This window comes from Cotesia typhae, unplaced genomic scaffold (genome assembly GCF_013202065.1).
Source record: "Cotesia typhae breed Kobodo isofemale line unplaced genomic scaffold, CoteBio_Ctyphae contig_22, whole genome shotgun sequence".
Classification (NCBI taxonomy): domain Eukaryota; kingdom Metazoa; phylum Arthropoda; class Insecta; order Hymenoptera; family Braconidae; genus Cotesia; species Cotesia typhae.
Window position 1 is genome coordinate 3274170 of NW_027423728.1, and position 16658 is coordinate 3290827.

At 25.6% G+C, this 16658-nt stretch overlaps 1 protein-coding gene across 1 annotated transcript in view; it reads left to right on the plus strand.

The window, feature by feature from the left end:
• Nucleotides 1–87: 87 nt before the first annotated feature.
• Qless (decaprenyl diphosphate synthase subunit 1 qless) overlaps nucleotides 88–16658 on the plus strand; it is a 33577-nt gene continuing 17006 nt past the window's right edge. Inside the window, exons 1-2 of the mRNA XM_074237788.1 lie at nucleotides 88–513; nucleotides 792–1201. Coding sequence (XP_074093889.1) covers nucleotides 1034–1201 — 168 coding nt within the window. The 5' untranslated portion in view covers nucleotides 88–513; nucleotides 792–1033. The remainder of the gene's footprint in view (nucleotides 514–791; nucleotides 1202–16658) is intronic.

Below are 16658 nucleotides of genomic sequence, written 5' to 3' on the forward strand. Positions count from 1 at the left end.
AGTAGTTCTTGCGGCCGCCACCAGATGTCACCGCCTACCTAAAAATAACTCAGCTGATTTGTTACGAAACATCAGTTTTGCTCGTGTGCTGTGTGCCTGTGTGATTGTGGTCATCTCGTGCTCTTGCTCACCCTCAATTTCATCAATGAAAATAAAAGTGTCACACCGTCATCAAAGGCTTCAAGACAACTATTAATTTCACTTGAGCCACCCGCACCCGCAACGCATCAACTGAAGGCTTGATAACTCCAAAAACAAAATTCATCGGGTCAAAAAATATTTACGTCATCTGGGACAACCTGGTGCTGTCAATAACAACCTAGATGACTTACACCACCTTGGATTTATTTCAACAAAGTAATTAAATTAAATCGATTCTAGTGCTGTGATAAAGAAATCAATTATAAAATCATCAAGATAAAAATTATCAGCGTCTTCTAGATCAGGATAACCTGGAGAAAATTTATATTCAAAGCAAGAGAAAGAAATATTTAATCAAAATTAAAATTAAAGGTAATGATAATAACAATACTAATAATAAAGTTAGCCGACGTTTTTAATTTTTTGGTTTTTCTAAATAATTAAATTAGAACAAAAAAATATTTTTAAAAAATTGCATGAGTAATTTTAAAAATTTTCTACATGTAAAATTTTTTCTTTTATTTTTTTTTTTAATAATTTTTCAATAAAAAAAAATTCTAAAAATTTTTCAATGTCGGCTAACTTAATTTTCAAGATAATAATAAATTTAAATTAAATGGCGGGAACTAATAAAAAATTCAAATTTTCAGATTTGGAAAAACAGCATCCGAGTGATATCCTGAGTTGTCAAGCTCTAGAGCGAAGTTGAGGATAAAGGTAGTCCGCTGAAAATAAAGTGGTGGGATAGCTTTTTGATGAATAAAAGGTGGGGAAAGACGGTGATGGTTATACTCTCGAGAGTAAGTTTGAAAGTTCTCATTGCTCGGGACGTTGTTCTACCAGACAACGTGGATTTTATTTATTATTAAACCTACAATCGCGTGTACGTGTTATGGCGTGTATTACGGGTTCCTCGGGTCGGCTCTGTGCTCGGGTCGAAAAATTGTGTCAACAGTCTGGACGATTCGTCCACTTTTGCACCAGGAAAATTACCACAACAGGTGTTAACGAAAAATTACACCAACAAGTGCAACCTATTAGTCTAGTACAATCATGCCGAGTAAGTTATTATATATTTAGTATTGATCAGTAAGCTCTATGATATTCAGTTGCTATTTACAATGAACTTTAATTATCAACTTTTATTGCAAATTTAAAAGTACCCGGATAATATTACATTAATATTATATACTTATTTACGTAATGGACTAAAAATGTTAATTTATTTTAATAACTTGTCAATTATTTTATTGACGTATTCAAATTCATTGTGAAAGTTTTAACTGAATAATTATTCTTAAACTTTTTTTATTCGGTTGTAATTTTAAGTATATAAATTTATTTAATTTTTATTGCTAATTATTTGTATTTTTAGCCTGGGTTGACATAACCTAATGCTATACTACTCGCAAGTTAACATTTTGTCATGCAAATATCTAAAAATTAAAGTATTGCGGAAAAATTAGCAATTTTATGGATTTTTTATTTAATACACAAATTATGTAATATTTTGAAATATTAATGACTTTGAACAAAATTCTTTCGGGCATATATAAATTTTATTTGATATTATATAATAGCAATAATTTTAGAGCACGAGTTGCATTGACACTATGAGAACGATAAGAATTTAAATCGCGCGGGAATTTACCTTTTTTTTTTTTCGCTGATATTTAAATTTATCCGAAAATATTTGAAACTGAATAAGTACTCACTGACGATTGTTTATTTATTTATTTATTTATTTATTGTAAATATGCATTTAAATGTTATTCGCGGAATTAAATGAGAGCCACGTGAAATCACAACGTTTTCTAGCACGTGAAAGTCATACGATTTTTTTTTAGGTGAAAACTCGATAGACATTTGTGATTATTACATGTGTGTGTTTATTTTATATAAATACACTTGTGTATAATTATTTTTTATAATTTTTATTAGAAATTCGATTTTAATTACTAACACTCATTTTAAATTTGCCGCTTAAAAAAGGCGCGAAAATTTGAAATTCATTTTTTTTTATTTAATTTGAATAATTAAAAAAGTAATTATTGATTAAAAATTTTAGTTAGAATCAATAAAAATGATGGATTCGTTTTTTTTTATTTATTTTTTTTTTTATTTTTATTAATATATATATATATATGCGCGCGCGCGCGCGCGCGTGTGTGTGTGTGTGTGTGTATTTATATGTTGAGTTAAAAGAAAAAAATGAAAGTTATGAGAAGTTGGAAAGCGGGTGATTTTGAAATGGCACCGAAAAATGTTACTCGTCTTCGAAATAAATTATTATTACAAGAACGTAATAGTTTATAAATATATAAATACACATACACATACTTATATATTTTATTTTTTATATTTATTATTATATAAGTGTATTTAAAAATTATATTTTTATTATTGTAATTACAAAGTGCGTAATCAAATTAAAATTTTTTATTAAATAAAATTTTATCGGGTGGGTTAAAATTTTTTTGTGTCAAAGGAAAATAGTTAATAAAAATAATTAAAAGACAAATTTGTCTGGCAATAAATAAGTAGGCTAACTGGCGGATCCTCTATTCAATATATATACATATACATATATAAAGACTCGCTCTTGACTTTCTCGTACTCGATTACGATTTATTCTTTTCTTCGCACTAATTTGCTCTTTGTAAGCCTAAATATCTTTGTGAATCATTTAATATTATTTTATAAAAACGTAAATCCGACTAATGACTAATTTTTTATAACTAATACCTAATTATTATTAAATTATTCCAGACTTATCTGACGGAATTTTTCATTTAGTCGGCACGCTCACCTTTGTTATTTTATCGTAAACAGATTTATGATTATAATAATAATTATTATAAATAAATAGTATATTTATGAAATCGAAAGTTAAATTATCTGTAATTATTTAGAATTCTTTGTTTTACTCGGAAAAATAAAAGCAGTCTCCGTGAGTACTTGGGTTTTAATTATATTCAAATACACTTTCGATCTTTTATTGTACTGTTTAATTCAACGGACATGCACATAGAAAGAACCGAGACAATTGATTGACGCACTTGTGCGTTTCAAGATTCCGTACGCATTCGGTATAACTTAATAAAAATCACGATTACAATCAGGAATGCGGCATAGTTTTTTTTACGTCTTATAAAACTGTATATTTTAAATTTAATTACAGTATTTGATTTTTAAAATAGGAAAACATTAGTAAAACAGAATGACTAAAATTTTTAATACTCTTTTTTTTTTTTTTTTTTTAGTTACCAAATCATTTCACACAAAAATTTAATTTTTTTTTTAAATTTACTAAGATTTTTTTAATTAGGAAATTTTTTATTTTTACCTTGGATTAATTTTTTAATAAATTAAAATTAAACTTCTAAAATTATTCGATCCATTTTTTTACACAAAGTCAAATTCAAATTTTTTCAACTCGATTAATTTTCCAGTAATTTAAAAAAATTAAAAAATAAAAACATTCCTTGCTTTTCGTAGATTGAGTACAAAAATTTATAAAAAATTTCAACTTATTTTTAAAATTATTTAATAAAAACCTAACTTATAATGAGACTAATACCCAATTTTCCAACTCTGACAATTTTTGAGAAATAAATGATCAAATTTACAATAAAAAAAAATCTACAAATAATCGAATTCAAAATGATCAAATAATTTTATACACAGTCTAAAATTTAGAGTACAAACTAAACTTAAGAATTTTACCAAAATAAATTAAAACGAATGTTTTTTCAATTTTTACTAACAAAAAATGTTACTATTAAAAAAAATAAAAAAAAAACAATAACAATAATAGCGGAAAAAATTTCTTAATCACAAAATATTGAATATTTATAATCGAATCTTATTGTTCTGTCATCTCTCGACGGAATACGTGAAATAAATAAATCATCAAGTAGCTGACTATTGATGATTATAAATCAATAAAAAATCTACAAAATTAGCATACTAACTTTTTACAAACTTTAGCATTCAATTGTTAGACTCCTTATGCTGTGACTTGATTAATAGATTCTGGAAATCGACTATTGTTTACTACAGTCATTAACCACTTTACTCACGATAATTACAACAGCAACAACAATAATGATAGGAACATCAATTCTATTGTTCGAAGATTTGCTAACTTTATTTCAATGATGGTTCTTATTTGGCTGTAAGAAAGTTTCAAGGTTAATTACAAGGTCGTCCAGTTTAGATCACCAATTTCCTTTAAATATATCTTTATAGTTTTAGAGTTTCACTTATCTATTTTTAGTTGTAAATACGGTAGAATGATGATGGACATATTGGGATTTAGAACGATTGATTAAGTACCCGAGTGTCCTAGTTACCAATGAAGAAATTTGATCTTCACCATAATTTTTTATGTTATTTCACAATAAAAATTCTTTCGCCCTAACATTCATTTTTTAGCTCCAAAAATAATTTTTCTTTCTTTTTTTTTTTTGTCTAAAAAATGTTGGATTAATTATTATTGTTGTAGTTATTGTAATTATTGCTAATACTGTAAACATATCACATGACAGTACAGCCATGTAAAACCAGTATAGTATCTTTCTCTTTTTTTTTGCTGGTGATATTTATACTCAACTTGCACAATTTCATCCATTACATTCTAGGCTTCAATTTAGATTTTTTTTTTATCAATTATTTAAAATTATAATCACATTCTTTAAATATTTATTAACACTTTGATTCTAGTTTATGTCATTGACAATTTTATTAAATAATATTTCATCAAACGGGATTTTATTAGCCGTTTACTTAATTTTTTCATTCAATTATTGACCTACGAACTGGTTTTTTTTCGTCAATAAAAATTTGTTTTCAATTATTTTATACAATAATAATTTTTTTAAAATTATCGCGATAAGTTTTAGAAAATTTTCTTAAGCTCACTAATTAAAAAAGTGGATTTAAGATAAATATTATGTTGAAAATTAGACTTTTTCTTCGAGATATTCAGTTTGAATTAATTGAAAAAATTTACGAATTGAATTAAAATAATAAAAGTTTTTAATTTAACTTCGTCAATTCAATAAAACATTTATTCACTATTTTCGAATAAGGTACAGTATAGTTCGCCCAAAAATTTCTTTCCGTAATAACGCCTAATCAAAATATTGCGAATTTGTATAAATAACACCGTCAATCTCAAAAATTAGTTTTAAATATGTTTCCGAATACATTGTAAAAACTTTGCGGAGTGAACGCGGAGTAAACGCGGAGTGAACGCGGAGTGAATGATTTTTAATTGATTCACTCCCAGCGGGAGTGATCTTTACTCCGAGGAGTTAATTTTTATTAATAATGAAATTCACTCCGCATTCACTCCCAAAATAAATGAATTTAGAAATAAATAAATTTTTGTAAAGAAAATATTTTTATAAACCCTTTTTATATTTAATTATTAAAAATTTAATTTATTATTTTTAATAATATTTAATTGTAATTATTATTATAATGTTTTTATATTTTTTTTCCATAAATTAATTATAAATAGATAAAATTTTGCTTTATTAAATAATGATTTTTGTTAGAATTGCACTGTACTTTTTTAACTATTGACGTTGTTAAAGATATACGCTCATCCCGCTGTTACACTCATTAAGAGCTTTCATTTCAGTACCCACATGCATTTTGATATATTTTTCATATATACATATATATAATATATATAAATATATGAAAAATTGATGTGGGTACTCAAATGAAAGGTCTCGATGAGTGTAATGTCGGGGTGAGCTTATATCTTTAAAAATGTTAATAGCTCAGGAGATGCAAGGTCATTTCTTAATTATGTATCGAGAGATAGAGTATTTTCGACTGCAATCTAAATAGTAAATACTTATCATAATAAATTGGCTATTGGTGAGAATAATATGAAACCATGAAAAGGCACAACTCCAAGTCAAGACTTTTCCAACGATATCAAATTTAACCATAAAAACCCATTTCATCATATAAATACACTGGCCACAAAATTTTACTTATTCTTTTAATAATATAGATTATTATTATTATCTAAATTAATATTATTTTTTAATCTAAAAAATTGTATGAAAAATAGCAAGCTGCTAAATAAACAATTATTATTATTATTATTATTATTATTATTTGTTGATTTATAATAAATCATTTATAGTAAATTAATTTTGAGATTTTTTTGTAGAACTAAAATTCATCCTTATTTTATTTTTTTTAAAAACTGCGAACGCGGATGTTTTTCGGAGTGAAATCCGGAATCACTCCGCAAACAAAAACTCCGGATTCACTACCTACGCGGAGTGATTAATTACTTCACTCCGAAACTCCGAGTGATAGGAGTGAAATGGGAGTGAAATTCACTCCCGATTCACTCCGGATTTTTTACAGTGTAAGTGTAAGTGTTTGTGAAAAAAAAAATTTTTAATTCTTCAAAGGAATTAAAATAATTATGAGTTTTTGATGGAAGATTTGATTGTATCACACAAAGATACACAAAAAAAATTAACTTGAACCAAGAGAAAAATTCTTGAACCAAGAAATTTTTTTTGAAAAGTTTCATTGTCTTGAATCAAGATAAAAAATTCTTAAATCGAGTAATATTTACTTAAACCAAGAAAAATTTCTTGGTTTAAGAATTTTTCTACTTAAATCAAAAAGATCAAGTTCTTCAAAATCATTTACTTGATTCAAGTAAACTTTTTTTTCTGTGTACACTCTTAATCTTCAGATTTAAAATTTCTCTTCGCTAAAAAAATGAGTTTCATGACTAGATTTGAATCAAAAATATTTCTCTTTAACTAAATTTTTTCTTTCTTAGTTCTAGACAAATGCAATCAAAACTTGTCATCTTTTTTTTTATACATGAATTAAATTTTGAGACATAAACACTTTTAAATGTAAATTATAACTTAACTTCTTCATGAAATGTAATTTGTGTAATTTTTGATCAACTATTTTTTTTTTTTCCCAACATACCAAAAAAAAAGTCCCATCACCCTTGAAAATGATTTTTCATTAAAAAATTATTCGGTAATAAAATGGAAGGTAGTTAATAAGGAGTTATAACCGTGTAATTACCATAATTTCGAGTATTTAAACGGTTAGTAGGTCAATATAATTTAAAAAACCAACAGAACAGTCAGTAGGTATTTAAAGTTCTTTGGACAATGTCTTTGTCAAAGATGATAAATGATTTCGTAACTAAAAATATATATCGGTAGGATGCAACATTGCGAGATCATGTAAATATGTCTTGGTATTTAATTGTACGTGCATCATGTTTAACAGTTGCATCGTACGACGTCACATACACACTTACATTGATACTATACACAAATATATACATAAACATTTATTACTGTGCCGTGAATTAAATACAACAAGTGAAGTGCAATGAACGTACGAGCTTTCGCTCCGTCGAAAGCGAAACGTAAATCCTCCCGTACTACATACACCAATATTATACTTAGTATAATACTTATACTACTTATACTTTACTACACTACTATAATTTAAAAGTATAAGTAATATAACTAAACTAAAGTAAAAAAGTAAGGAGTAAGGTCGAGTAACGTCAAAGAACTCAAGTTTGACCTCATTTAATTTAATGCTCTCCACAGAATATGCTATTGTTTTTCTTTTTCTTCTTCAATACTTAAGATTAGATATCAATCTAAAAAATTAAAAATTTCTTTCAGACAATTTTAATTGTCCATTCTAATTGTTAAATTAAAAATATTGTAAATTATCGCTTAATCGTGTGCGTTTTATCACACTGAAAAAACAAAAAAAAAAAAATATTTAATTCAAGAGAAATATTCCTAATCCAAGAACAATATTATTTTGAAGAAAATTTCAAGTCTTGGTTCAAAAAATTCTTGTCTTGAAACTTGTTTTCTTAGATTGATAAATTCTACATCTTCATTAAAAGTATATTATCTTTAGATAGAATCAAATTCTTTATCGAAAAATACAATTTTCCTCTATTGAAAATGATTTCGCTTTCCTTTAAAAATTTTTCAAGAAAAAGTTTCTTCATTTAAGGTAGTTTCATCGCCACGTAGGTTTTCTTTGAATTTTTTAAAGATTTGGACTGATTAATCTTCAAATAAATCTATATCGATTGGTGCAGAATGAAATTTTGAACAAAACAGTTTTAGAGGTATTTAGGAACGTTCTAAGAAAAAACCATTTTTCTAAAATTTTTTTGAAATTTAGAGTACCTATACTAATAAGTATCCTCTATACGAAAGAATTTTTTTAAATAGCCCTTGCGACACTAAATTTTGAAATATTAGCATTTAAAATTTGTATATTTTACATACAAACCCTCTGTTGACCGACGTTCAAGCGAACGTCTATTTAATATAAATCGTACTTTTCTTAGGATTGTTTTAAAAAACTAAGAATCATTAATTGAAGATATAACAAGTATTTTTTATCAAAAATAACATAAACGAGCGGTATTTATTTTTTTATAAAAAATGTTTGAAGTTAGTGACTTTCGATATTTTACGTGAGTGGAAGTAAGTGAGCGATAGTTTGTAAAGAGAGGCAGCATTAGTGCGTGAGAAAGAAACCAATAGCCACAACCTACTGGTGTCTTTTTCTTATCTAGGAACGTTCTTAATTTAAAAGTTCGAGTTTTTGAGGCTCTTATACATTTCACATTTCATATTTAATAAATTTTCAATAAATTTATTAAATATTAAAAAATACTCATGAATAAAAGTGAATGAGAGATAGCATATGAAATAATAAGAATTAACAAAAAAAACTATACCACATTTGACACGCTAAAGTATGTGCGATGGTACTACTTTAGAAGATTAAAAAAAAATTCTTACTTACACCCATTGTGAAACATATTTCGACGTTCTAATTAGCAAATTATCTAACGTCATTCGAGATAATCTTCCATTTGTACAGAAAAACAATTAGTACAAAATTTATTATCATTTTAAAAAACAATTTAATATCTAATAGAGGTATATGATATTGGTTTGGATCATTCAAATAATTTATAATTAGACTATTACTACATTAAAAAGTTAAAAAATCACTCTCTAAAAAATAAGGAGTTAGACTAATTGCTAATTAGACCGTCGATTTAAATTTGTTTAAAAAATATGTTTAGACTAAAATTTTAATGAATAATTTTTTTCTCTTTATTTTCTTGATTTGTTTAAGTACATTTGTTAAATCGAGAAAACGTAACATCTCAAAACAAATTTATATGTTGAAAAAGAGTATTCTTCTCATTTATTTCTCCTTCGTGCTCTATTACCATTTTATTGACGCATGAAAAAATTTCGATTCCTGTTTGATTAATCGAACTTTAATTTATTAAATATCTTAATTGTTCGGCAAACAAAGGTCGTGCTTAAATAAACATTGGTTTTGGTTGATAAAACAAGGAACTGTTTTGAAAACAGATGACGATAAAGCGTACTCTTTGATTTGCACGGCATACCAGCGTGTATTTACTGATAATAATATGCAAAATCTTTGGAAACGTGTCTCCGATATCTAAATATAAAGAAGACAGGATAAAGGCTGAATATTTAATACAAAATAAATAAATCATTAAAATATGAAGAGTCATTATCTAGAATTACTTGATCAGATGCAATAAATTCTTTAGATTTATTTTATTCATTTAAATTTAAAGTACTTGCGCAGACTTATTAATCTAGCCTTTGTTTACTTTCACATGATTGCGCTTTCATAGCCTTGAAAAATAACAATTTTATTTACTAATCTTTTTGTGAAACTTGTAAATCTTTAAAATCTTCAAGTACTTTTATTTTCTTCATTAAATCTGAAGGTCGCTGACTGTTTAAATAATTCGCTACTTCCATCCGCATTCAATCCATTCAACCCAAAAGTTCATTAATTTTTGCATTTTTATAGCTCAAAATTTAGATACAAATTAATATTTTTATCACGACGAGTTAATTTAAATTTCATGTCCTGGTATTAAAACCAACGGGAATTTTTTTTTTAAACCAATAATTATTATGTTATTTTGCAATGAAAAGATCAAATATTTATTTTATTAAATCACTTCATGTTTTGAAGTCATCAATAACGTTGAGGATTAATTAAACACTCATAAATTATAATTTTATTTTACGATCAACTTAAAACTACATTTTTTATCATTGTAAAATTTTTAACATGTGTAGATTTATTGAAAAATTCAAAAATAAATAAAAAATTAAAAAATTTGTTTCTTAAAAAAATTAGAAGATCAAAAATGTTAAATTTTTAAGTAAAAATCATAATAAAAAAGTGAAAGAAGTGTTAGTGAATAGTTTTATTATTTCAATTGACCGTCATTACGAAATAAACTTTTTAGATTTGCAATAGACGTAATAAAATATTTAAAAATTTATCATTTTTATTAGTTTCGAGCTCTAGAATTTCAAAAATTTTTATAGTTGACCGTTATTGAGACCGTTATAAAAAAACAACGAAGTAAAATTTCTCAACTTTTTTTGAATAAAAAATTAAATTTTGAATTTTTGTCTAATTTGACCAAATTAATTTTTTTTTTTCAAGTCAATATTATTTAATTAAAGATACCGTCCGTCCATTATGAAATTTTAGATATTCTCATTTCCTCAACTATATTGAAGGTAAAAGGATCGTGAGAGCAACCTTGATTATAATTATTTGGTGTTGCGGCGCTTAAAAGACATTTTAAGTTAAAAAAAAAAAAAAAATTAACCAATGCCTGTCTCTATACTCACACACATATTCGGTAAAATATATAAACTTAATACAAAACAGCATCTTCGATCCTTGAGGAATATAAACGCGTAGCACGATGACTCAGTATGTGGGTCGACATCGCTCTCGGACACGCGGAGAAAGTGTATGTTTTCCCTTTCTCAAAAGTAAACTCTGTGCGTACACGATCACGATTCAATAAATCATTATTTTGGCGAAGTTGATGCTTAAAAAATATTTTTAAAAAAATATCAATCAAAATTGAGATCCATTGAACTTGATTTTTTTGCTTGCCAATCAACCATAATATTATTAAATATTTACAGTATTATAAATCGGTCATCCACTTCCGGCTTAACAATATAATCATGACCGAATTTTCGTCTTATTAATTTTTTTTAGCGCAGTAATATCAATTTTTTTTTAATTAGGCTTGTATTGTGGTAAATTCTAATAATTAATATTAATTTAAATAGAGTTGTAAGTCGCAGTGATGGGTCTATTTATCTTATCAGAATAATTAATTATGCGGTGGGTATTAAATAACAAATAAAAGAATAAATGTTTGAAGAAGTTAAGTGGCATTTATACCATACCAAGTATAATGCTCCGAAGAAACTCTAATCCACCTTTCTATTCGTGAAAAGCTGCACCGGAGAAATTTAACCGTCCCGCTATTGCATTCCATCGCACCCAACTTAATAGCGAGAGCGAACTAAATATTTTATATACTTTTATTTTTTATATTTTGTTTGCCAACAATGTTTATAATTATTCAAATATTTATAAAAATATTTTTAATCATAATAACAATAAAAATACAGATTATGATTATTAAATCTTAAAATAATAAGATTAATGATAAAAATTTTGATCAAATTCTAAATTGAAAATTTTATACTTTTATTTTTAAAGTTTAGTATATTAAAAATGAAAATTTTAATTAATAAACGACAAAACAAACTTTCAGTAAGGTAAAGAAATAATAAAATTCATTTGAATAATATATTTTTTAAATTTTAATAAATTATAATAATAATCACCAAAAATTTTTTCAGTCACTAAATTTAAGCTGATAAAATTTTGCTCTTTCAAAACGATTGTAGATTAAAAAATTATTATTATAATTACTGTGATTAAATATTTTGACGAAGCAACAAAAAATAAAAATTTTAAAAATTTTCGGTAACTATTTAATCTTCTCAAATGTAAATTGAATTGAACAATTATGCAATTTACGTAAAGGTTACTTATTACCGTGATACAACCGTTCATCACCGCCGCAATTGCCCTATTCATTCGATCATTAATTTATAATACGTCTATATAAGCATGTTTACTTTTTAATAGAATGGTATTTAATAGTAACAATAATAATAATTAATCTTTGAAGAAATAGTTCTTATAATTCAACAGCGATTATAAATTTTGAAACATTTCTTCTATGACTTATGGTTATTTTGACCTCGAAACTTTCTTTGTCAAGCCTTTCAATTAGAAAAATTGTAATGCTACCGAAAAAAATAAATTTTATTCTACAAAATTATTTTAATTGTTTAATTTTATAGTGTATTTCTTTAAAATTTTTTATTTTCTATTCAAACATTAAACAAATAAAAGTTTACCAACTTTTATCTAAAATTCCGTGAAATAGAAATTTAAAGTAATTTTTATAAAAAAAAATTTGCCGATTTTATTTGAATAACATTAGTACAATAGTAGTATTCAAAGAGACACGTTTGTTTTCACTTTTAAAAATTCAAATACCATCGCGTATATCCAATCGTTCTTGAGTTGAAATTAACGAAGCGGAAGAAGTCGAACTGGGACCACAGAAGGTAAAAAAATGTGAAAGTGGTCCACCCCGGGGCACAGGTGGTCACTTTAATATTGTATCTCGCTATCTTACATGTTTTTTTTTATTCCCACTCCCAGTTTCATTATCATTCTTACATATTTATTTAACTCTTTCGCGGTTTTATTTAAAATTCCATTTTTTGCAAAACTCTTCGTCGAATACAAAATTCAAAAATATTGAACTTGAAATAATATTTATTCTATAGTTAACCGAGGTTCTTGTGTCTGCCCTCTTACCTCATATTTACAAAATATATAAGAAGCCACAGGTAAACAGATTGAACAAATAGAAGCCATGATACCTCACGCCTCTCAGAATTTCATTTTTTGTGAGCCTTTATTATAAAATTACCAGTGGGAACTCCTTGGTCAGGACAATGAACGTCTTTAGCCATAAATTTAAATAAAAATATTAATTTATTCTCCGGTAGTCACGTCTGTCTGCAAAATATTTTTAAAATAAAAAAAAAATTCGAGTCTTTACTTTAACCGCGAATTTTAAAGAAATTAAAGTGCTTTGGCTTATTAATATTCATGTTCATGTCGTCGATAATTTGCGAATAAACTCATCCAACGTGAGAGTCAATTATACAAGCACGGCTTTCCACTCAATTTGCGTCCAATCTTGGGTTATTACCTTTAACTCACATTTAATTATCTTTAACTTGCCTTTATTTTTTGAGGTAAAATCAGTATTTTTAAAAAAAAAAAAAAAAAAAAAAAAAAATTATTGTCCATGCGTAAATATAATCGGAAAATAGAAACATTAAAATTTTTACGCAATTCCGCGGATTTCCGCTAGGTGGCGAATCGTCAAAAAATTACTCGCTAGTGGAAATTTATATCTAAACATATGTTAATCGTTCTAATGAGAATTTGCCAGCTGTTTATTATCGATTTTAATTAATTATTATAAAAAATCATTTCCTTCAATTAAAAGTAAAATTAATGATTTTGCATTATAAGAAGAAAAGCAATTTTTTTTTAAATATTAATCAGTTGAAATTATTTTTTGATGAATTAGTCACATTGCGAAAAATAAAAAAAATTTATGACTCAATGGTTACAAAAAATTGTAATCAATTATCTTCCTAATTTAGCGATGAGCAACAAAATAAATTGATAATTTCAAAATGAAAAATAATATAATTAATTTAAAAAAGTGGTTTACGTAGACTGTATGACGGCTTAGGTGAATTCAAGTTTTTATTTACAAAAAAATTATTTGATAAAAAATCGATAAATTAAATTCTTCAATTTTAAAAGATTCCAGATTATATAATCTAATTCTATCAATCTATAATTTCCCTGAATTGTTTAGAAAATTAATTTAAAAAAAAAAAAAAAACTCCCTAAATTTTATTTAATTTTAACACGTAAACCTACTGCACTTGTCCCTATTCCCATGCAAACAATAATTACCATCGATAGTACTTTTTCAACCTGCGTCCTTGATGTACTCGGCACAGAATCCGATTTACCTGAGGCGATTCCAAGTAAAAGTTCGCTTCATATTCTGCTGAACTTGCTTTCGCTCGCTCAGATAAACCATCAATAAAAATCTAAATATAAATAAATAAATAAATAAATACACTAAGTATATAAATATTCACCGCGAGTTTTTAAAAAAATCTAAAGACGATAATTAGTATTCGTAATGTACAAACTTGTAAATACAAGTTTGATTTGATTTGATTTTAATTCAAGTTCCAGCGGTAAATCCCACGGTTAAATATTTAGTCCTCACTCTCGTATGATAGTTGATAGTAAAATTACAAGATACGCTTGAGTACATATCTGACACGGTCATTGCTCAATCCAGCATAAATACTAATAAATGACTCTTCCAACAACCATCCATATCTCCATCGAAAACATGTTAATAACAATCTTATTTTATTTTATTTTTTTTTTTTATTTTATTTCTACGGTACAATAGTAACTTTTAATCACGATGCTTAGAACCCTCAATAAATCGCCATAAAATTTACGTGAAAATGAAAGAAAAATTTTTTTTTTAATCCGATATCTAGGAGGATAAAAAAAATAATATTAACATTATTATGCGTTGTAATGTTGCGAGAGCGTTCATAATTATATTAATTTTTTTTTGTTATTAGTATTAAGAGTAAAATACTTACTGCCTGAAGATTTATTTTTTTTTTGCGGTCATAATACTAGTAATTACGAGATCGTTATGTGAATGGTAGGATATTCATACGCCGTGTACATAGTACAGTTAGCGGCTTAGACGTTCAAATAAAACGTCTACGTGCTTGAGACATGTATTGATACTGATTACGGTATATCGATATTATATGTGTACGGTTCAGTTATATTAGGTTCATGTTGATGTTGATAGATTGTAGACAGATGGATTAGACGCACGTGGTTCAGGAATTGCAAGGTCATCAGTTTACAAACGTGAATTAAACAGTCAATTAAGTAATTGAGTAAATAATTTATAAATAGTCATTACTCTCATTCAGTAACCTCAAAACATAAATGATTTAATATCAATAAATAGGATATGGTGCTTGAAGAAGTTGTAAGATTCATTTTTTTGATTTGTCAAACTATTTATTTATTTTTAATTTTATTCTAAAGGTATACAAATTATTTATTTAATTTTTTACACCCTTTTTCCCCAATTATATATAACAAATAAATTTCAATATTTTTTTAAAAATTAGATAAATTTTTTATTTCTTAATTTCTACAAGTTGAATTTTTTTGATAAATTTTAAATATAATAATTTATTTATTAAGAAATCATAACAATTACTATACAAAAGTTAATTCCAGTAACAATAAAGATATTAATTTTATTTAATTAAATCTAGTAATTTTACTAATTTATTATTTTTTACTTTGTACCTTAGGATTTGTCAATAAGTCCAATTTTTTAGAAAAATATAATTAATTTTTGAAAAACTTAAACTTGAGAAAAATCGGTTGAAGTATATTTTAGCAATTTAGCATATAATACTTGTTTCAGATAATTGAAATTTTTAAAAATGTTTAAATTCCATATTTGGATTAAAATTCACATTAATTTTCGAATCTATCCGCTGAAAAAAACTTCAGACTAACTAACTAAACTTTGCATGAAAGTATTGTAACGACTTTGTCATAGATTCAATTTTTTACCCAGCATTTGAAACTTCAATTTTTACTAATTATTTTTATACAACTAAACACAATCTTTAGTGTAATTTTCACACCATTTGTGTTTTATTTTCTCATCAGTCTTGAGACTAATTAGTAATTACTAATGACTTTCCACAATGAACTAGTCATACATGAGATTACACGGCTTTGTTTTTTTTTTTTTTTCTAAGTATCGTGCCATTCATTTCTCATAATACTGATACGTTGATTAAAATTAAGTTAATTAAAGAGAAAAATCTTCAACCAAGAAAATAATTTGTATTTTGAACCAAGAAATTTTTTTTTCGTAAACTTTTCTATTTAATTCCTGAAAATAAAATTATTAAAAATAATTTTTCTGTTTTTGAATCAAACTTAAAAATTTTTTCTATGTTGAAAAAAGTTTTTTCAAAAAAATTTCAAATAAAACATACAATAATTAAAATGAATGAAAACAAAAAAAACGTGAAAATTTTTAAATTATGTCCTACAAAAATTCCATCGTGAATAAATTTTCCATTAAAAAAAAATATAAATAAAATTAATGATTAATGTATTATTAAATCAATGATTTCATTTAAACTTTTTTAATAATAAGCAATGATTAATACTGAAAATCTGAGGGAATTAATGACTTATTTAAAAGATGAAGCATTATTAATTAAATTGTGTCGCATTTACCTTGCTTGACCGTAATGGAATTCCATTATAAGCGCTTCTATTCTCCAGAGACGAATAAATGATGCTTCGACTCGTATTAGAGG